At 39.7% G+C, this 22,682-nt stretch overlaps 1 protein-coding gene across 1 annotated transcript in view; it reads right to left on the bottom strand.

Annotated features, from left to right (window-relative positions):
- Positions 1-208: 208 nt before the first annotated feature.
- Positions 209-22,682, bottom strand: part of LOC131253112 (uncharacterized) — a 35,420-nt gene continuing 12,946 nt past the window's right edge. The window contains exons 3-6 of the mRNA XM_058253938.1: positions 21,648-21,732; positions 21,506-21,553; positions 661-761; positions 209-571 (exon numbers count right to left, since the gene is read on the bottom strand). Of these exons, the coding sequence (XP_058109921.1) occupies positions 439-571; positions 661-761; positions 21,506-21,553; positions 21,648-21,732 (367 nt within the window). The 3' untranslated portion in view covers positions 209-438. The remainder of the gene's footprint in view (positions 572-660; positions 762-21,505; positions 21,554-21,647; positions 21,733-22,682) is intronic.

The raw sequence follows: 22,682 nt of genomic DNA, 5'->3' as shown, positions 1-22,682 counted from the left end.
ATCTGAAAGGTCACTTCAAAATAGCCCATCCAGAACATTGTACTCATAGACATGCATGGTGGAGATTAAATGCGATGATCTAACCAGGACCCACTGATCAGATAAAGATTCGTAGCATGCCCACCAGCAAAGAACCATGATAACATCATCTGCAACTACACTAAGAACTCGAGCCGGCCAATGCCATGCCACATCATCAGAACACATCTCAACTCTAATCTTCCACATGACAAGCAATATCATCAACCTTCTTCACTTCCTACAAAATAAGAAAAGTTGATGCTGAGACCTTTTAAAATCAGCCATGCTTGCATTCACATGCATCGGCATGTGACTAAGCCTTCAGATCCCACTGGTAGGCCTTAAAAACATACATGATTTGAGGCCACTGCCCTGAGCAAATGCCCAACTAATAAAAATCCAGAAAGGCGAATTCATTTACTGAAGGACCCGCATCAAAATGGGATTATTGAGACAGAAGCTTCTGTTTTTCACACGGAAGGCATTCATCGCCTCAATCTGTGATGGAAAGTGGACCAGCGCGAACCTTGATGGATCAGGAAACCCTGGCCTGCATTGTTCCAAAATTAGATGGTCATAGAACCATACATATTGAGCAATTGAAAAGCTTACTACAGTACAAAACTAAAACTCACTAACCTCACAATTATCTGAATGCTGGACGCATCAAAATTGCAGCCGGACAGGAAGCGCTCTATGTCTTCTGGTAGGGCATTACGAGGTACTCCTTGCAATAACACCTGAAACAAACAACATAAGTGGATCCTGTAATTCCGATGGATGTCCGAAAACCTCACCCAAGAAGAAGGGGGAAAAACAGTTTTACATAAACAGTATTCTGGTACACATTATTACATGCAGGCTTCCATGCCAATGCATGCCACATTTTCAAGATCCCAAGCCACATCTCAGATGGCCCAACCACATAGATTCTTACAAATGTTGCCCATGTGATGAGCTAACCAATCAGATCTTTTGCCCATGGCAACATGCACCATGGGGCCACAAGTGGTTTGGACATCTCACACGTGTGCATGTTGGAAAGGGTCCTGCATGTAATGTTCATGAGGATTTTTTCTTTTTTCCCCGAAAGATAACAGCTTTTATTAAAGAACGACAAATAGCGAGAAATTGATGCAGGACAATTAACCGGTTGTTCTAAAAGCTCGAACTATTAGAGTATGGCGAATTAATCCATTTATCTCATAGCCCAGGCCCCACATCTCATGGGTTAGGACCTTGGCCGAACCTCTTTCGTGAGCCCCAAATCACATTGGCCGCCCACCCCGAGTGTGTCCCTGCATCCCACGGGCTACCCCACTCGAGGCTAGTGTGAAATGCGCATTAATGACCCTTGGTAAGGAGTCTCGAACACGAGACCTCCCCCGTGGGCCTCAAATCGCATGGGTCACCTACCCCGAGTGTGCCCCTGCATCCAACAGGCGACCCCACTCGAGCTCAGTGTGAAAATGCCCCTAAATTAATCACCCTCGGTGAGGAGTCTCGAACACGAGACTTCCCGCTCTGATACCAATTTAATGCAGGACAATTAACCAGTTGCTCTAAAAGCTCAAACTGTTAGATTATGGCAAATTAATCCCTTTATCTCATAGCCCAGGCCCCACATCTCATAGGTTAGGACCTCGGCCGAACCCCATTCATGGGCCCCAAATCACATGGGCCGCCTACTCCGAGTGTCCCCACATCCCACGGGCTACCCCACTCGAGCTCGGTGTGAAATGCGCATTAATCACCCCTGGTAAGGAGTCTCAAACACGAGACCTCCCCCGTGGGCCTCAAATCGCATGGGTCACCTATCCCGAGTGTGCCCCTGCATCCAACAGGCGACCCCACTTGAGCCCAGTGTGAAAATGCTCTTGCATTAGAAATTTACAACCACCACCCTGCCTATATATTCCACTCCTTATTGAAGGAAGCAAGAAGACAATCAGCCCATTCCAAGACCGAGAACTTGCCCTCTTAAAAACCCCGACCTACGGCACATTGCAAGTTCTGGACGATCCTATTGTTTCTCTCCTCCGCAAGGACCACAAAACCGCTAGCAACACAAGCCACTGCACGTGCATGTTGGCTAGGGTCCTGCAAATAATGTTTATGTGGATTTATTTTTTTTCCAAAGATAACAACTTTTATTAAAGAATGACAAACGGCGAGAAATTTACAACCACCACCCCGACTCTATATTCCACTCGTTATTGAAGGAAGCAAGAAAATGATCGGCCCATTCCAAGATCGAGAACTTGGCCCTCTTAAAAACCTCGACCTACAGCACATTGCAAGTTCTGGAAGATCCTATTGTTTCTTTCCTCCACAAGGACCACAAAACCACTAGCAACACAAGTCTCCAGACTACTCTCCCGGTCGCTGTCTGATACAAAGGAGGTGTCGAAGAAGCCAAACGAAGTCATCCACTTCCTCATCTAGAAGGCCCCTTTGACAAGGGGGTAACCATACCTCGTCCCTGCTGGAAGCATGATAGCAACAATCAATGGTAATATAACAATCTGGAGCAAGGCTCGCCAACCCCAGAAAATCCGAAGGGGGCAATCCCCTATCTAAGAACCAAATACAAAACTGAATACTCCTTCCATCCTCGCACGTGAAACAAACTGCCTCCTCGAATTTGCCCTTCACCGTACTAACCGCCTTTCACACCCCAAAAGCATTATACGTCAACAATCCTTTTGTCCACCACCCATCGTCTTGCATCCCATATTTGCACAATCACCTCCCTCCAAACCCTCCCCTCACCCCCACTTCAGAAGGATAAAAACTTATTCTTCATTGGCCCCCTGCTAGAGGAAATCACGATGCAGTTTTTCTAGATAGCCACCCCAACACCAACAATGGGCACTTGCACAGGTATATATAGTAAATGACAAATTGGATAAGGGCACCTTGATCAAAGTGCGCCTACCCTCCGAGGATACGTGATGACTCTTCCATTAAGATAGCTTCCTCTCCACCCTCTCCATCACCTTGTCCCAAAGACAATTAGTTGGCTTGCCCATAGATAAAGGGAGCTCAAGATAAGAAGACAAAAACAATCCCCCACAACATCCGAAGGTTGTAGGCCCACTGCCAATCTATCCACCTCTTGCAATGTGCCAATACCAAGAATCTCACTCTTCATAATGTTCACTTTAAACTCGAAGATCACCTCAAAGCATCTCACAATTTTCCTAAGATTGTCTACCATGGCCTCATCCACGTCATGGAAGAGGAGAATTGTTAGTGAATTATAAGTGAGAAATGTGAAACGTTGCATTCTCCACCCCAAACCCCCTTATCAAACCAACTTCTTGACCTCTTACTAACATCCTACTCAAAGCTTCCACCATAACCATGAAAAGGAAGGGGGAAAGCAGGTCTCCTTTCCTCAGGCCTCGTAGCGATTAGAAGAAGCCTTTTGGGGATCCGTTAACTAGGATTGAGAACCAGGCAGACTGCACATCCCAGCACCCAATGTCTCCATTTGGCCCACACTCCAACCTCCCTAGCATGTAGTTTAAGAAGTCCCAGTTTATGTGATCGTACACTTTTTCAAGATCCAACTTGCATACCACACCTTCCTTCTTAGCCTTGTACTTTAGTCTAACCACTCATGAGCAGTATGAGTGCTATCTAGAATTTGTCTACCCGCAGGCCTAGGCCTTTGCAATAATTTTACTAAGAACCAAAAATTTTGTGGGGTCATCCAATCAAACTAATAAGCCTAAAGTAGTGCAAGCTTTTAGCAACTTCGATTTTTGGCATGTTGTCCCGTATCCGTTACGATATGGCCGTATCGGCCGTTACGTACCCCCGATTTTGTGACCATAACGGCCGTTACGGACCCGTAACGAATGTTACGGGCCTAAAGGAAATAAGGGAAAAAAAAAACACACATACCTTCTTTTTTTTCTTTTTTTTTTCTTTTCTTTTCTTTCCTTCTTCTTCTTCTTCTTCTTCTCGAGCTGCGGCTACGGCCCTGCTGCGGCTGCGGCTGCGGCCCCCCCACTCGTTTTCTCCTTCTTCTTCTTCTTCTCCTTCTTCTTCTTCTTCTCCTTCTTCTTCTTCTTCTTCTTCTCGGGCTGCGGCCCCCCCTCTCGTTTTCTCCTCCTTCTTCTTCTTCTCGGGCTACGGCTGCAACTCTTATTTTCCCCTTCTCTTTCGTTTTCTCTTTCTTTCCCTCTCGTTTTCTTCTTCTCTCTCCATTTCTCTTTCTTTCCCTCTCATTTTTTCTTTTTCCCTCATTTCTCTCTCCCTCTCTCTTGGTCTCGGTCGGTAAAAGAATGGAAGCGAATTGGCTGGTGTACCATACACTAGCTATATCATTGCTGTAGGTACGTGTTGTGCGAAGACAAGCACTGACGCTCCTCGAGCTCCGAGTTGTACGAACGGTTTAAAGGAAATCAAAGTTACATGGGCCCCACAGTGATGTATTTATTATATCTACACCGTTCATCTATTTTTAGAGTTCATTTTAGAACATTACCCAAAAAATGAATCATATCCAAAGATCATCTGGACCACACCATAAATAGTTGCGGAGATAATGATTTTCACCGTTAAACAATTTGTAGGGCCCACCATAATGTTTATTTTACATCCAATCTGTTCATAAGGTCAAAAATACCTAAATGAAGAGGGAAAATTTTTTTCATATTGATCCAAAACTTCTGTGACCCCAAAAAGGGCTTCAATGGTAGACGTTCAATCCCCCACTGCTTTTTGCAGTGTGGTCCACTTGATAATTAGATCTGTATTATTTTTCGTGTCAAGCCTTAAGACGAGCTCGTCAAATGAATGGATGGTTTAGATATAACACATACCTCATGATCAGACCCACAGGACTTGGTGACGTCAAACGAATAGACTGCGTACGTAGCACGCTTTGATGGGTCGAGTTAATAAAAGGTACACGTGCCACATGCGCCCCACCATGATGTATATATTTTATCCATGCCGTTCATCCATTTTGCCATCATTTTAGGTCATGATCCAAAAAATTAGTAAGATCCAAATCTCAGGTGGACCACAGCATAGGAAACAGTGTTATAGAATGCTCACCATTAAAAATTTCTTAGGGTCCACTGTAATGTTTATTTTCCATCTAACCTGTTAATTGGGTCACACTGACGTGGATGAAGGGAAAACACACATGTCAGCTTGATCTAAAACTTTTGTAGCCCCCAAATTTTTTTTAATGGTGGACGTTTAATTATTGTTGTTTCTTATGGTGCGGTCCACCTGAGCTTTGGATCTGCCTCATTTTTGGGCTCATGCACTAAAATTATTTAGCAAAATGGATGGACGGTGTGGATATAACACATTCATCACAGGTGGGGCCCAAAAAACTTTGACACTCGTGTGCTACATTCACAATCCAAGTCCCGCCTAATTCAGGCCCTTAAAAAATTGTACAAGAGACATGTATTAACTTAAAATTTACCAATTAAATTATGGACTATACTTGCTAACTCACAATGCCAAAATCAAATTATTTGAATAGTTTTAATTGTTAATTTGTTGACGCTTATTTTTTAAAATAGGGCCTTATTTTTTTCATGATTCACTATCCAATAAATGTCCACCAATTCATAAGTGGGATAATGCCAATAAATTGCATGAATTTGAGGTTGATTTGGGGCATGGATTGGTCCTCCAAGTCAGCCCCAAATTGGCAACGCCATCTACCTAAATTTAATTTCATTTTTTTAAAGAACTATTGGGAGAAATGATATCAAATTGTTGAGTATATAAATTAGATATTTAGAAAATTAAATATATGAATTTTGTAGTCAAATTCAGGTAATCTGGTTCATAAATTCATCAGACAGTCCGATACAACTTCTCACCAAAGAGTGGACCGTTACACCACCATAAACATGTTCCAATTTATAAATGAATGCATATTTGGAATGCTTAGAATATTTCGGATTTAATCCATATTTTTTCATATTTTTTTGACAAAAACAAAAAATAAAAAAATAAAAAAATTGCACCGTTACAGGCCGTTACGCCCCCGTATCGACGTTACACCCCCATATCCGTATCGGTATCAGAGGGCACCGTTACGCTAATTGATACCGATACTGGATACCTTGATTTTGGAATGATGGCTATAAACAAAGACCCCATATCAAGCAGAAAGCAACCTCTATCCCAAAACTCCACTACAAACTTAACCACATCTCTCACCTCATCCCAACACACTTGGAAGAAGCCATATAAAAACCGTCGAGCCCCAGCGCTTTATCCCTCCCCAACGAGTCCACAGTCGCTTGATTCTTTTCTTCCACTACTGCCATCCACCACCATGCCTTGTGTGCTCATGCATTCTAAACATTGTTTCCTTATCAAATTACATCCAACTCTAGGTTTTAGTATCAATTTACATCCGACTCTAGGTTTTAGTATCAATTTACATCCAACTCTAGGTTTTGGCATGTGCACCGCATGTGGAGAGAGTGGGACGAGAGAAAAATGGAAAAAGATTATGGGAAAGGATACGGTTTCACCCACTTCGAGCCTACTTGCAGAGTTTGGAAGAGAGAAGGATTTCAACAATGTATGACCCATGTAAGCTCTTTCCAGTGTTGTGGCCCACTCGAACTTTAGGTCTACATTGTTTTTTGAGTTACGTCCTAACATGAGCCGGTAAAATAGATGTACGATATGGATGGTACGTAGGCATCAAGGTGGGCCCCACATATCCTTTGTAGCATGGTCCCTCCACACCTTGCTCATGCAAAGGGCTACATGCAAAGGGGAAAGGAGTGGGTGCAGGCTACTTTCATCTATGAATTGACTATACAAAAAATGCCCTTGGGTTGAAGGGCCAGACGTACTAGAAAGTACCTTGCTAATGTCACTCACACGACTAACTACAAGGGGCAAAAAGGGCCCATTTGGATACCATCAAATAAGTTACTTTTTCTACTTATAGCAGTAGATAAGTAACTTATTTGAGATAAGTAAGTTTGGTTTAAGATCAATTATAAGTAACTTTTTTACTTAAAGTTAATCACTTCAGCTTAATAAGTGAAAACCAAAATAAGCTACTTGAGGCATAAGTAGCTTAAGTAACTTAAGATCCAAACGCCCACAAAATGTCCAAAAACTACTCGCATTATATATATTATAGATTATTAACAAACGCAAATGACTTAGATTAAATTTGTATATCTTACCAAATCTCTTGCAAGGTAATAGGAAAAGTATGCACGCTTTTGGGTGCAGAGTAGGGGGGACCAACCAAGGTATCATTGCCTGATCTGCTAGAAATTTTCTTTTTGTTTGCTGAAATCTTGTTTTGGGTCACTGTGATTCATGTTGGAATGCTCTTTTTTTATTTTTAAAGATAATTATATATATATATATATATGAGAGAGAGAGAGAGAGAGAAACGCTTAGCTGCGAACTGGTTCGCACGTCACTACGTGCGCACCTTGCTCTCAACCATCAGATCTGACAGACGGTCTAGATAAGGCGTTGTTACGCGCGTGTTTGAGAGAGAGAGTTTCCGTCTCTCTTGAGAGAGAACTGTCGCTCGCATGCCTCCTCTCTGGATTCTCGGTGGATTGCATACTAACAGCATCAGTAGCGAGGTGGCTATTGACAATGCTCTGTGAGCCCCATCATGGTGTACGTATCCTATCCACACCTTCCATCCATTTTCTAGACTATTCATAAAGTTACATAGACCTAGATGAAGAGAAAACACAAATATCTGCTCCATCCAAAACTTTTGTGGCCCCCAAGAATTTTTCAACGGTAAGAGTTTAATTCCCATTGTGTAACCCACATTTTTCAACGGTAAGAGTTTAATTCCCAAGAATACTCAAGTGGGCCTCACTAAAGGAAAAGGTGGGTAGGGAAATTCATACTGTTGAAACCTCCCTGGGGTCGACAGTGATGTTTCCATACCATTCAAAACGTCACTCCTACTGGGATGAGCTAAGAACACAAATATTATCCTGATACAAAACTTTTGTAGCCCCACGAATATTTCAACTGTGGAAGTTCAATCCTCATGTTTTCGACCCACTTGAGTATTGGATCCGGCTCATTTTTGTACACGTCCTGAAATGAGATCACAAAACAGATGGACGGGGTGGATTTCTCACAAACATCACAGTGGGCCCCAACCTGTCACACGCACGCCCTCCTCTCTCTGAACTCTCTCTCCTTAAAAAAGCCCTCCTCTCTCTGAACTCTCTCTCCTTAAAAACACAGATTTCCTGTGAAAGCTTTGGCAGGAAGCTGTTGCGCAAGTATGCTGAGTGGGGCACACTGCGATGTTTGTGAGAAATCCACCCCGTTCATCCATTTTGGGAGATCCTTTTGGGAATGCGACCAAAAATGAACTCAACTAGACTAAAAGAAAAAAAAGAGAGGAAAGAATGGGGATTCAACTCTTACCGTTGAAACTCTTATCCTTTTAGGATATAAGCCCAAAAATGAGGCAAATTCAAGACAGATGTGGGCTACACAATGGGGATTAAACTCTTATGGTTTGAAAATTTCTTGGGGACCACAGAAGTTTTGGATGGAGCTGATATTTGTGTTTTCTCTTCATCCAGGTCTACGTAACTTTATGAACAGGTTGTCCGGCAAATATACATCACGGTGGGCCCTAGAAAAGTTTCAATGGTGAAAATTATTATCATCGCTGCTTCCAATGGTGTGGTCCACTTGAGCCTTTATTGTCTAAATTTTGATCCTATGTAATAAAATGATGCAGAAAAATGGATGGACGGTGTGGATAAAACCCATCCATCACGGTGCTCACTCAAAGCTCCTGCCCGTTCCCAGCTGGAGACAGGTAGGGTAGGATGCAATCAGTGTTCATTACTGAGAGTGCTTTGTTGGCCCCGCATGATATGTATGTGTTTTATTGAAACCGTCTATTTATTTTTTCAAATCATTATAGATTATTAGCCTGAAAATGAAGGAGATCCAAATCTCAAGTGGACCACACCACAAAAAAATAGTGGTGATTGAATGCCCTCCATCAAAAACTTCCTAAGGCTCACTGTAATATTTATTTGTCATCCAACCTGTTGATTAAGTCACGCACACCTAGATTAAGAGAAAACAAAAATATCAGCTTAATCCAAAACTTTTGTGGCCTTGAGAAGTTTTTAATGGTGAGTGTTCAATCACCACTCTTATGAGATTTGGATCTTACTCATTTTTGGAGCTCATGCCATAAAATAGTCAGGAAAATGGATGGAAGGCGTGGATAGGATACATACATCATGATGGGGCCCACTGAGTACTGTCAATAGCCACCTCACTATTGATGCTTTTAGTATGCAATCCGCCGAGAATCCAAAGAGGAGGCATGCGAGCGAGAGACTCTCTCTCTCTCTCTCTCTTTCTCTCTCTCTCTCTCTCTCTCTCTCTCTCTCTATATATATATATATATATATATATAGGCAAAATGAGATATCTATACTAGGAATTACAAAACCAAACCCAAGGCAGCGAAGCAGAGGACAATGGGAGAAGACCCAATCCATTACAACCAACTTTGCATTTCTGAAAACCTCAACTGGTTCCTATGCCGGTTGCGGAAACATCTATCATTCCTTTCATGCCAAATGACCGAAAGACTAGCAAGAAGAGAACGCCTCCACAGCTTCCTATTATTTTGGCAGGACCCTCCCCACTGCCAAGTGAAGAAAAAGGCTCCAATAGAATCCAACATTAACCAACAACATTGAAAGCCACCAAAGAACCACATCCAAACAGCTATGGGGAAGTGCAATGATGGAATAAATGGTCAACCGACTCTGCGTTATGGTATTAAAAAAACAGTTATGTAACGGCCATAATGACTCTTACATAATGCTAACAAATGGACCCATTATGCAATACAGGGCTGTAAGCACATTTTGAAAAATTGTCCAGTAACCTGCTTGTAATGACTGTTACAGGCCAATGTGGGGCCAATACATTTTCTTCCTTTAGAAAATAAAAAATAAAAAATTGACCGTTACGTACAGCTCAGTTGTATCATAACAGCCACCATTACCATTATTGAATACATTGGTCCCGCATGCACATGAGACATGCATTAGGAAGAACCATGCACCTTTTCTAAAGGTTATCCACCAGTAGCAGGCTCCATAAGACCAAAATGAAAGCAGTTGGGCCACTTTGAAGCCTCAGTTCCTGAATCCAAATCACCCTATAAAATGACTGCACTGGGAATGTACCAGATTTCTCCCATTACTTTCCTTTCGGTACTTACAGGGCTGAAATTCTGAGCATCGAGAATAACCAGATCATATCATCCAACTCCATATCCAAATCAGCTGAAATTTCAGGTTTATTTGCTGGAGACTGTTAAATTTATTGCAAACACTTTGTGAACTGTGTTGGGAATCAAGGTGTCCTAAATCGGTTACGGTAACGGCAGTTACCGTTACAAGATACGGGGCTGAAACGGGAAGGTCCAGAAAACGGAACTGAAACTGCCGTTATGGGCCCCCGTAACGGCTGTTACGGGCTCGTAACAGTTGTTACGGGCAGTAACCCTAAAAGGAAAAAAAAAAAAAAAACTAACCTCTTTCACCTCTTCTTCTTCTTACTGCGCCTGCAACTCCAAGCAGCGCTGCTGCAGCGCCGTTGCTCCTGCTTCTTCTTCTTCTTCTTTCCCCTCTGGTGCGGCTCCCTCTCCAGTCTCCACCCTCCCTCTCGTTTTCTCCTTCTCTCTCTTTTTTACCTTTCTTTCCCTCTCATTTTTTCTTTTTCCCTCTCATTTCTCTCTCCCTCTGTCTCGAAAAAATGAATGGGTGGCGTGGCTGTAAAACAGCCACACACCTTATTTCGTTAATTCGTCTGCGGCGCACACTGCTTAGTGCACTTGCACTGTTTTAGTGCATGCGGCCCACCTTGATTTATGTGTTGTATTATATATCCATGCCATTCATCAGTTTTTCTAGATCATTTTAAGGCATGGTTCCTCAAAGGAAGCAGATCCAGAACTCAAGTGGACCGCACAATAGGATTGAATGGCCATTGTGCAGTTGCATTGTTTTAGTGCATGTGGCCAAGCTTGATTTACGTGTTGTCTTATATATCCATGCCACCCATCAGTTTTTCTTGATCATTTCAAGGCATGGTCCCTAAAATGAAGCAGATCCAGATCTCAAGTGGACCGCACAGTAGTGTTCGAAATATCAGTATCGCGCAATGTATCGCAACCTTGGGATACAGATACGTATCAGTTATCGCATGGGATATATTGTTTGTATCGCGTATTTTCAATGAAACTTCAGGGATTATTAAAAAAGACCTTAATACGCACTTTCAAACAAAAAAATCTCAAAAAAAAGTGTACATAATAGGTTTCATTTGTATAGGGTCCTAAGCTATACGTTATCTGATTGAACTAATGCAACTATATTCAAATATGATGCATAATATTTATAAATGTGTGTAATACGTATCCATGCCGTCCATCTGTTTTTCCAAATCATTTTAGGGCATTATCTAAAAAATGAAGCAAATCCAATTATCAGGTGGACCATAAGAAACAGTGGTGATTGACTGTCCTACCATTAAACACTTCTTCGGGCGCACCTTAATGTTTCCGTAGTGTTTATTTACCATCCAATTTGTTGATTAGGTCACATGAGCCTAGATGAAGGGAAAAAACAAATTTCAGCTTGATCCAAAACCTTTGTACCCCATTAACGGTCAATCACCACTTATTCTTATGGTCCACCTAATAATTGAATTTGCTTCATTTTTGGAATAATGCCCTAAAATGATATGGAAAAATTGATGGACAGCGTGGATACATAATACATACATCAAGGTGGGCCCCACGGTAATTGCACAGTAAGGGCCACACCACACCGTCTTGGGTGAATCTTTCCCTAGTTTTCCCTCTCATATGTATGCCTTGAGTTTTGGATCCACTATTTGTTTATCTCATGTCCTAAAATGATCTAGAAAAACAGATGGATGGAGTGGATTTCCCACAAACATCATGGTGAGCCCCACCTAGCATCCCAACGCTTGAACTTCCTGCGAAAGGCTTTGGCAGGAAATACGCGTACGAGTCTCATGCGATGCAAAACCAGCGAAGTGGGTGGGACCCTGACAGTAGGGCCCACCTTGATGCATGCATGGTATATCCACATTGTCCATTTTTAAGGGTTTGTCCCAAAAATAAGGCAGATGCAAATTTTCTAGTGGTCACAATAATGGTTATTGACCATTAAAAACCTTTTCTGGGCCACAATTTTTGGATCAAGCTAATATTGTTTTTTTCCTTTCATCCAAGTCCGTGTGAACTTATCAATAGGTTGGATAGTCAATAACTGTTACGGTGGACCCTCGGAATTTTTTAATGGTGGGAGATCAATGACCACTGTTTCTTGTAGCGTGGTCCACTTGAAACTTGTATATTCTTATTTTTTGGGGACCATGCTATAAAATAAGCAGTCCAAACAGATGGACGGCATGGATATATAGTACATATATCGAGGTGGGCCCCAAAGAGTTTACTTACGTATGCAATCTGTATCCCTAAACCCACGTCCCTGGGCCAATCAGTGAATTAGGTGGGACCCTAACCTTTAGGCCACCTCGTTGTGATACAGTGTATCCACACTATTAACTCATTTTGATAGATCATTTTAGGAAATGGGTCGAAAAATAAGGCAAATCCAAATATGAGGTGGACCAAACCACATGAAACAGTGGTCATTGAATGGCTACCATTAAAAAATTTTGGGGACTACTGAAGTATTGAATCAAGCTAATATTGATGTTTTCCCTTCATCCAGGTCTATCAGACCTTATAAACAGATTGGATGGCAAATCCACATCACGATGGGCCCTTGGAAAGCGTCAATGATGGACACCATTGCCACCACGGCTTCCTGTGGTGTGGTCCACTTGAACCTTATATGGACCCTACAGAGCCCCTGATAGGAGAGTTCGTCTCGAGCTAACTCGATCCACGCTCGTAAAAACGGCTCTGAAGCTTATTTCGAAAGCCAGAGAGGGTTTCGGAAGGCAAGAACCCTAAAACCCCAAAATCCCTCCTAAATCTCGAGATTTCTCCGGATTTCTTCAGATTTTTTCCGAGTGCGATACCGAAATCACTTGCGTTTTGATTAGGTTAGCTCGAGACAAACTCGGAGATTCTGTTTGCACTCACCTACGAACGGCACAACGCTTTGATTCGAATGGCCCATCAATTGAAGCTTCCGATCATGGCAATCTCTTCTACAGGTACCAAATCCACCCTGTTGAAAGTTTCTCCTTTTTTTTTCCAATTTTTTTTGCTATTTACGCTATCCCAAGTCTCCCGACATCTCGGCCGTGACCGGGTATGTGTTGTACAGCAAAATATCGTGAAAAAATCATGATAAAAGTGATAATTTCATTGATATCGCACGATATTTAGCGATATCGAACGATACTAAGTATTCCATGATTTTATTTTATTTTTTTATTTCTTAGTATCTTTTTTATTTATTGGTATCTTTCAAAGGGTTTCGTATCGCTGGAGCGTGATATCGATAATATCGGCCGATAGTATCAATATTGCAAACACTGCCACACAATAGGATTGAATGCCCATTATTAAAAACTTATTATGGCCCACTGTAATGTTTATTTACCATTGAAACTGCTGATAAGGTTGCATGGACCTGGAGTCGCAGCTTAAAAATAAAAAAATATATAATATAATAATAATAATAATCTAAGTTTTAATTGTGGGAATTCAATCCTTACTGTGTGCTCCACCAAAGATTTGGATTTGCCTCATTTTTTGGACCATGCCCTAAAATGAGATGACAAAAAGGATGGACAGCATGGATATATAACAAATGCATCAAGGCGGGTTCTATGTTAAGGGCGTCATTCACTAGTGGTCCACCTAAGGTTTAAATTTGCCTGATTTTTTGGATCATGCTTTAAAATGAGCTGGCAAAATAGATTGATGGCACGGATATACAAATGCATCAAGGTGCACCCCAATTTCAAGGCCTCACCCACTAGTGGTCCACCTTAGATCTGGATCTACCTCATTTTTGGACCATGCCTTAAAATGATTTGATAAAACGGATGGATGTCATTGATATACAATACATACATCATGGTGGGCCCTATGTACATGGCCAAAAAAAATGTCCATGAGGCATACATTAACTCAAAATTAATAAAATTAAATTATGGCACTATTGTTGCCAAGTCACAATTCCAAAATTAAATTGTTTAAATGATTTTCACCGTTAATTTGCAAACACTAATTTTTCTGAAATAGGATCGTTTGATATTCTTCATTCTTCACTGTTCAATAAATATCCACCAATCCATTAGTGAGATAAGTGCCAATAGATTGCATGAATTTAACATTGATTTGGGGCATCGAATGGTCCACCAAATCAACTCTAAATCGACAACACTATTTACTTGAATATAATTTCCAATTTTTTCTTAAGATTTGTTGGGAAAAATTATATTAATTTGTTAGATATATGAATTACATAATTGGACATAAAAGTCCCTAGATTGTATGTTGAAATAAAATGTACACAAGTCAAAAGGTATGTAATACACCAATACCTACAAATATGAGATATTTTGGTATTAGATTCATTCTAATTAATTCATATTGATATTACATAGTTAGATAATTAAATATAAAAGATCTATAGCCAATACTAGGTTCTTAGGTTCATAAATTCATTAGGCAATCCGATACAACCTCTCACCAAAGAGTAGACTGTTACACCACCATAAACATGTTCCAAATTATAAATGAATGCATATTTGGAATATTTAGAATATTCCGAATTTAATGGATATTTTTTCATAATTTTTCGACCCAAAAATAAAAAATAAAAAATTTTGCACCGTTACACACCCCGTATCGGCCGTTATGGCCCCATATCGGCCGATACGGGGTGTATCTATATTGGTAACGGTGGGCACCATTATGCCGACCGATACCGCAACGGAACACCTTGGTTGGGAACCCGCATACTAATGTTTCCACGTTGTAGTATTTGAGATCTTTCTAAACAGTAGATCGTCTCACATCACACATGACCCATCTGACGCATTTCATGATCTTTACTACTGAATGCTGAGATGAACACTTGAGTGTCTCTTGAACAGAGATTGACCGGTCTTGAATTACAGTATTCCTTGAATCCTACTTTAGTCAAGTTGTGGAGTCTGTTGTATCAATTTTACTTGAATCAGTACACTTACCTACAACCAGTGTTTGAAATATCATTATCGCGTTACGTATCGCATCCTTGGGATACAGATACGTATCGGTTATCGCACAGGATATATCGTTTGTATCGGGTAATTTATCACACTTTTTAGGAAAGATTGGGAAGCATTGGGAAAATTTTTGAATTTTTCAATGAAACTTCAAAATTTGTTAAAAAAAGACCTTAATACACACTTTTAAATCATAACATCTCAAAAAAGAAGTGCACATAATAGGTTTCCTTTGTATAGGGTCCTAAGTTATGCGTTATCTGACTTAACTAATGCAACTATATTCATATTGAATGCATAACATTTAGAGTATATGTGATGATCATTTCATCAAATGCTCCTAAATACATTGAAATTAGTCTCAATCGACAGTTGGTTGAATTTATTTTCTGAAAATTGACAAGGACTTGACAAATTAGTAGATCAGCCCTCGTACATGCTTGATTTCATGTTTGGAGTGCAACATTGCAAGCAATTTGGAGAAGTTGGGGAAATTTTGAATTTTTCCCAAATCAGACCACCTACACTGAACTTTCAAAATTAGAGTGTACGTGATGATCATTTCATCAAATACTCCAAAATACTTCGAAATTAGTCTTACTTGATAGTTGGTTGAAGGAAAAAAAAAAAAACATGGAGAACATGAAGAACCAATGGATATCGAAATCAAAGCTCCAACTCCATGATTTTTCATGCAAAACATGAAGAACCAATGGATTTATAATAAATTAATCCCGATTTAACATAATTTCAACAAAAAAAAAAAAAAGGAATTGGAAATTGAAAATGCCCATCGGATTGAACATGTAGGATATATCGGCACTACTTGTGTGTTTCGTATCGCACAGGTGGGATACAAGATATATCATGGGATATACCGGCCAATATCATCGATATTTAAAACATTGCCTACAACCCAGAAGGGGATTCCTAGCAAGTCCCACCTAGCAGCCTAGTGAATGTTTTTCTCCTATGTAACAATAACACAACCTTGTCCAACATGCCCCTTAATGGGCTTCTAGATGATAAGATGACGTCAAATTCGACGCTTTAAGCCTTTGCTTATGATTTTCAAGTCAAATTCACAAGGTTGGTCATTTCTATCAGTGATTCAAATAGCGCTTGTAGCGTAGCGATAGCATACGCTGTGTAGCATAGTGTAGCATAGAATACTGTAGCCATAGCACTACATAGCATGCTAAATAGCGTAAATCCCCTATAGCGTATGCCACAGGGGTCGTACATACACTACAACTATGTAGTGTGTAGTGTACATAGTGTACGCTACAATGTATTTTTTATTGTTTTATTTATTTATTACTTTTAATGTTTTCTTTATATCAAATGTTGAGGAATGTGACAAGTGTACTATATTTAATACTTTTGACCTGTGGGATTTTTATTTCTTTTCATACTTGTGACTAGTGGTTTCAATTAGACATTATTAATTAAAGTGGTTTGCTTCGAAAATTGTTGATGTGATAATTATTTGATTTGGTTTATATGTGGTTTGGCTTTTGATAAATGATAATTAATAACTGGTTTTAACATGCTTATAGTTGAAAAAATGAATCACCTTTTAGGCATTTTTAAATTTTTTCCTTTTTACTGTGACTATTTATCATATTTTCCTGTTTTTAAATTAAAATTTTTGAAGTATCGTGTAGCTTACGCTACACACTGCACAAGGTTGAGCGCCACGCAACACACTACTGCTATTTGAAACACTAATTCCTATTAAAGTACACAAAATCTAAATACACTTGATTCCAAGTGTTTAATTTATAGAAAAATCTCACATTAAAATAGATAACGTTTAGACATACCCCCGAGGGCTCGACCCATAGACGCACTTCCATTTGGAAACTTGAGTCTATTTCTGATCATGATTTTGATGTGTCCTTGTCCAAATTTTGGTGTCAAATGGTGGGTTATCAATCCAACTAATGGTGTGCCAAATAATGTATTGTGCATTCGTGAGATGGCATGCATTGGTGACATGGCAATGACATGGTGGCGAGGAATCAAATTTCAAATTTGAAGTCAAATATGCAAAGTCCTCCAAAAGTGGTGAGAATAGCCCATTGGCAACCCAAAGTAGCCATTGTTCAAACTTCAAAGTAGGAATTGTATTGGGTGAGTTGTTTGCATTAGAGTCAAATGGCAGAACAGGATTCATGTAGCCAACCCGAATTAATTCGGATAAGGCTTAATGCTGTTGATGGTGAGTTGTTAGCATTAGAGTCAACAACACCGATCACTCAAGTTAGCAAGAGTAGAAATCATTATAGGCTCACGTAAAATTAAGAGAATGAGATATTAGACCAAAAGTGAAATCATTAGGAGGCACAATAGAGAGTACTGAGAGAAGAATGGTTGGTGGGAGAATTAGAGAGAGGACTATCAGGTAGCAGCCAGGAGCAGTGTTAAATATCAATAATATTGGCTAATATTATCATGAGTGACCGATACAATGTATAGGAGAAGTTGGTAAATTCCCCGGAATTACACAAAATATCGCAATGTATTGCCGGTATATCAATGCATTGCGATATTTTGCCAAAACCCTTCATATAATTCCCCCATATCATCCATACATGCTATACATTGCAATAATTAAGATATGTATCAGTGATACATTGTGGTACATGTCCCCATTGGAAATTAGACAAATTTTGCAAAAGAAATAAAAAAAAAAATCCATTTTCTCCCAAATTTTGTTTGGGGAATACATTTCATACTTGTATTGTATTTTATTTTTATTTTGAATGATGATACGTTTCTATTTGTATTGTATGATTAATGACTCATATGAACTCATTTTTTGACATAATTGTCTTTCAGAAAAAGAAAAAAAAATGACACATTTGCATCACTTCTGTCAAATAGCACATACTTTATAACCCTCTATACAGGAAACTTGTTGTGCATACTTGTCTTTTGTGATCTTTTGAATTATAAGTGTGTAATCATGTCTCTTTCAATATATACCGAAGTTCTATTGAAAATTTTCATCATTTCCCAATGTCTCCCTCAGACAGCAACACATTCCCTAATACAGTCAATATTTCCCATGAGATAACAATGTCTCCATATCCTAAGGGTGTGATACGTGCATTGATACCAATATTTAAATCACTGGCCATGAGTAAAATTGTTAGGTAAGAGAATGGACCAATATTGGAATTGTTAATGACCGAGGCAAGTGCATTCAGGATTACGCACAACAAGATTAAAAGGAAATGGTAGATCGTGCATCAACAGTTCAAGAAGCCCAAGTCATCATCCAGGCACTCAAAATGGGATCCTACTGTCAAATTAGCCTTAAGACAGCATCCACTGGTGTAAAAAAAGCTCCAATTATTCTGGGTCTGGCTCAATGGCTCAGTGGTAGAAAAACTTTGTTTCAATATAGTGGGATCGAGTGCCCATGTGGCTGTGGGTGTGTGTGTGAGAGAGTGGTGTGGGTCTGTGTCTATAAGAAAAAAGTTCCAATTATTCAAAAGGAAGATCAGACGGCAGGGATCAGCTATGAACAACTGATAATTGGATTGGACAGCACAGAATGATCCAAAAGATTAAATCAGCAGTTAAAATCTCAGAGTAGTGATTATAATGACAGACCAATGAATGAATCTAGAAATGACAAATCATCAACAGCCAGATCTAGCAATCAATGACGTTAAAGATGTGGTGCCACAACTAATGGTTCCCATGGCTCCCCAACCACCCACAATCAATGCAAACACAATCTTTGATGAAGGGGGTCCTAGTAATAAAGCATGAAATTAGAGTTAAAATCCACTCTTGAACCCCTGCTTAATAGTGTCCTTTGCTTCGACACCCTATTTGGTTAGCACACTAAAAATGTTCAGGTCGTAAGTTTCAAATACACCCTTGTTTTTCCTCCAAAAACATAAGTGGTAGATGGAGGTTGGTCGAAAGCTCCATGCTTACACCCATCCTTGCTTCTCAGAAAATAGAAAATGCTTGCACACGCAAAGAAATCCCTTGCTTCCTTTGCAAGCTTCACTCCTTTAAAAAGAATAAAAAATCAAACCTTGTCCCACTTCTTCTCCAGTTGAACCACTACCATTGCCTTTTTACCATCCTCAAGCTAGACGTGTCACCCCTTCATCAAACCGTATCCTAAGTCCCATCAACCTCCTATCATCCATCTTCCATAAATCCTTAGTTCACCTCTATTGAGTGAACACTTTGTCATTTGGAAAGGCATCTTGACTCCATTACAAAACTCCCACTCGTGGTAGAAACTCCCTACACAAGAAACTCTTCTCTTTCTCGTATTCACAAAACTCATTCTTCTGTTCTCATAAAGACAACAAAAATAAAAAGACTCTTCTGAAACCACCTTCCAAGGTAACATAAGTTTCAAAAGGAAAGTTAAAAACACCTCTCCAAGAGTCTTCTACAACCAAGATCCAACATAAAAATTCTCATCAAGTCCAGCAAACAAAATGTCAGCATAATGGAGCACAGCTCCATCTTCAATTTGTGACAAATCAGACATGTCACTCTAAGCATTATCCCACAGTTTTCGTCATTCTTGTTTCCTTAAAGTGGTATCCTATAAGTAGATATTGTCATCTGATGAGCAGATCTAGTGCCTAGCATATTTTCCATCCAGAAGCAAAATAAGGACCAGTATCTTTGCTGATTATTGTCTGATGGGCACACCAATGGCACTCCTAAGTCAGTTCCATACAATGGTGGAGCTCAATCTATTGGCTCTAGCATCCCCATAGATCATGGCACACCATTTTGCAACAAAAACCGAGATCATCCTAAGGAGCACCCTGCAAACAAGGCATATCTTCTTTCCTCAGGAATTCCATGACCAACCTTTCACCCCATCCATGTTGATTCTTTCTTCCACCATGCGCCATCTCTCAACCTCTTTTTCAACAAACCACTGCCTCTTTATCTGAACCATATGACTTCAGTTATCAATAATCCCATACCCCATATCAATCCAATATTTCTTTTTCTTTTTTAATAGTAAGCTGGGAATATCATATTATGGATTCATGATGGAAGTTATGGCATAAGTTTGAGGGCAGTTGCCAACCTGATACAACCCTCTCTTTATCCAGGCTTGGGAACGATAATGAGAGCACAAAACTTCCACAGGTAAAATATAATAGACTATATTACATAGGTTGATTACAATCAAACGCTATCTAATAGTCTAGTGCATAGGTTGATTACAATCAAGGAGTTGCTTATAGGATAGCTATAAGACCAGTCATGCTTTATGTGACATATTGTTGGGCAGTCAAAGAACAATATGGTCATGGGATGAGTGTAGCTGAAATGAGGATGTTGAGATGGATGAGTGGTAAGATGGGAAGGATAGAATTAGAAATGAATGCATTTGAGGTAACTTAGGAGTAATACTAATAGGTAATAAGATGAGGGAAAGTAGACTGGGAAAGTTTGGTCATGTGCAACAGACCAAGAACCATGCTGGTTAGGAACTTAGGATTGAGTTGGTTGAAGACTCTAAAAGGGGAAGGGGAAGGCCCAAAAGCCAGTGGATGGAGGTAGTAAGAAAAGACTTGATGGCATGTGGTGTGATTGAAGATCTGGCCCTTGATAGAGTGGAATGGTGGAACAGGATTTGTGTAGCCAACCCCAGTGAATTGAGATAAGGCTTTAATGACGATGATAGGTAAGGTGGGACATCAGTGTTGAAATGTAGGCTTTCTACCCCTAAACTATGCACTCGAACCCAATTCCCTGAGCGATTTTGAAGCCCTGCCTTGTCTCATTCTAAGCAAATTTCTAAGGCTTTGTCAAAACTGTCCCTTATTATCCTTACTTGAAAGTATTTGTATTTTTTAAAAAAAAAACTGTGCATCATTTTCATTTTGTAGCAGTAAAGAAAATACTTTTGTTCAGTAGGAACCCCTTCAGGCCCAAAGCATGTACCTCATAAATAAAATCCTTCCATTTGTCAAAAATCTGCATGTCCATGAATAATAAAGACTTGACGTGTAATCAAGCATATTGCTTGTCCAGCTGATTGATATAATCTCCATAGCACTAGAGTTCTAGCAAAAATAATTCTAATCCTCCAAAAATGCAAGATCAATATCCCAATTGAGAAGGAAAAGTGGAATAACAGGTTGAAAAATAAAAAATAAATAAGTAATAATGGGAGACCAATATATATTGGACAGGTACTTACAACTTTCCCATCGTAGAACTTGAGAAGGTCCCACTGCCCACGATCTACCTGATTTTTGAAAAACCAAATCACCAATCATAGGTTTGCAAAATAGCACTAATATACTATCAATAAGATCTTAGCAAGAAGAACATAGCAATACCTTTTCTAACCGATACAAACGACCTTTTCTTGTGATTAGCCTTGTAGCAGTATCAAAGACTGTCCAAGAAGAAAATTGCAAAATCCTGCTTGCAATAAATTGGAGTCAAGCAAATTGATAAAAATTACAAAACATCAGAGTTTTCTCCTTCCAAGATGAAGTAGATGCTTTGAAGAGACAAATTTAAATAAGACAGAACATAATGGACTAGAAAGCAACTGGAAACTGGTAATTCACAAACTACCAGTACCAACTAAAGGGAAAGCCAAATCGGAGGGCTTTGACATCAACTCCAAAGTCTATGAGAAAATCACTTATATGCAAGGAAACAACTTAAGGCATCTGAGCAATTTTGTAGTTTAGGGTGCATTTGGTTGCACTGAATACCATGAAACATCATGAAATTTCACACTAAATTAGACTGAAATATAATGAAATTTCATGATATTTGGTGCAACCAAATGCACCCTTGGCTATTTCGGAAAAATTAAAAATGGTGTTCTCTTGAACAAAGCATGTCTTATTAGGGCAAAGTTGTAATATTGTATTCGTGCCTTCAACCCAAGCATTCTCAGGAAGAAAAGAATCGCCACCTAAGGCCCAAAAGTAACATAGAGACTCTTGCCATAGTCAAACCCAAAAGGCATAAGACAAGTATCATCCATATAATTGGTTACAACCTGCCCCCTGGTAGCCAATGTTGCAATGACATGGATATGAATCCAGGATTCAATACTAGCATGGAGTGTTAGATTCGCCAAACACCAAAAAGAAAAAAGGAAAAATAGAAAAACAAAAAGATTTGTTGATCTAATACTACATTTTAATCAATTTAGAAATGAAAATGAGAAATGTTCCAGTGCTCTAAGAGCATTATTGGTGCTCCTAGTTGGATCGGCCCACCTGGACAGCCCCATCAATTGATCTGAACTGTCTATTAAGTCCAGAACACATTTCATGGACTACCATGCAAAAATCACACTGATCAGATTATCAAACCTATCTTTGATTTGGCTTTCTTTCCTACAGCCATTG

The sequence above is a fragment of the Magnolia sinica genome, chromosome 8 (genome assembly GCF_029962835.1).
Source record: "Magnolia sinica isolate HGM2019 chromosome 8, MsV1, whole genome shotgun sequence".
Classification (NCBI taxonomy): domain Eukaryota; kingdom Viridiplantae; phylum Streptophyta; class Magnoliopsida; order Magnoliales; family Magnoliaceae; genus Magnolia; species Magnolia sinica.
This window is presented reverse-complemented; position numbering and strand designations above follow the sequence as displayed.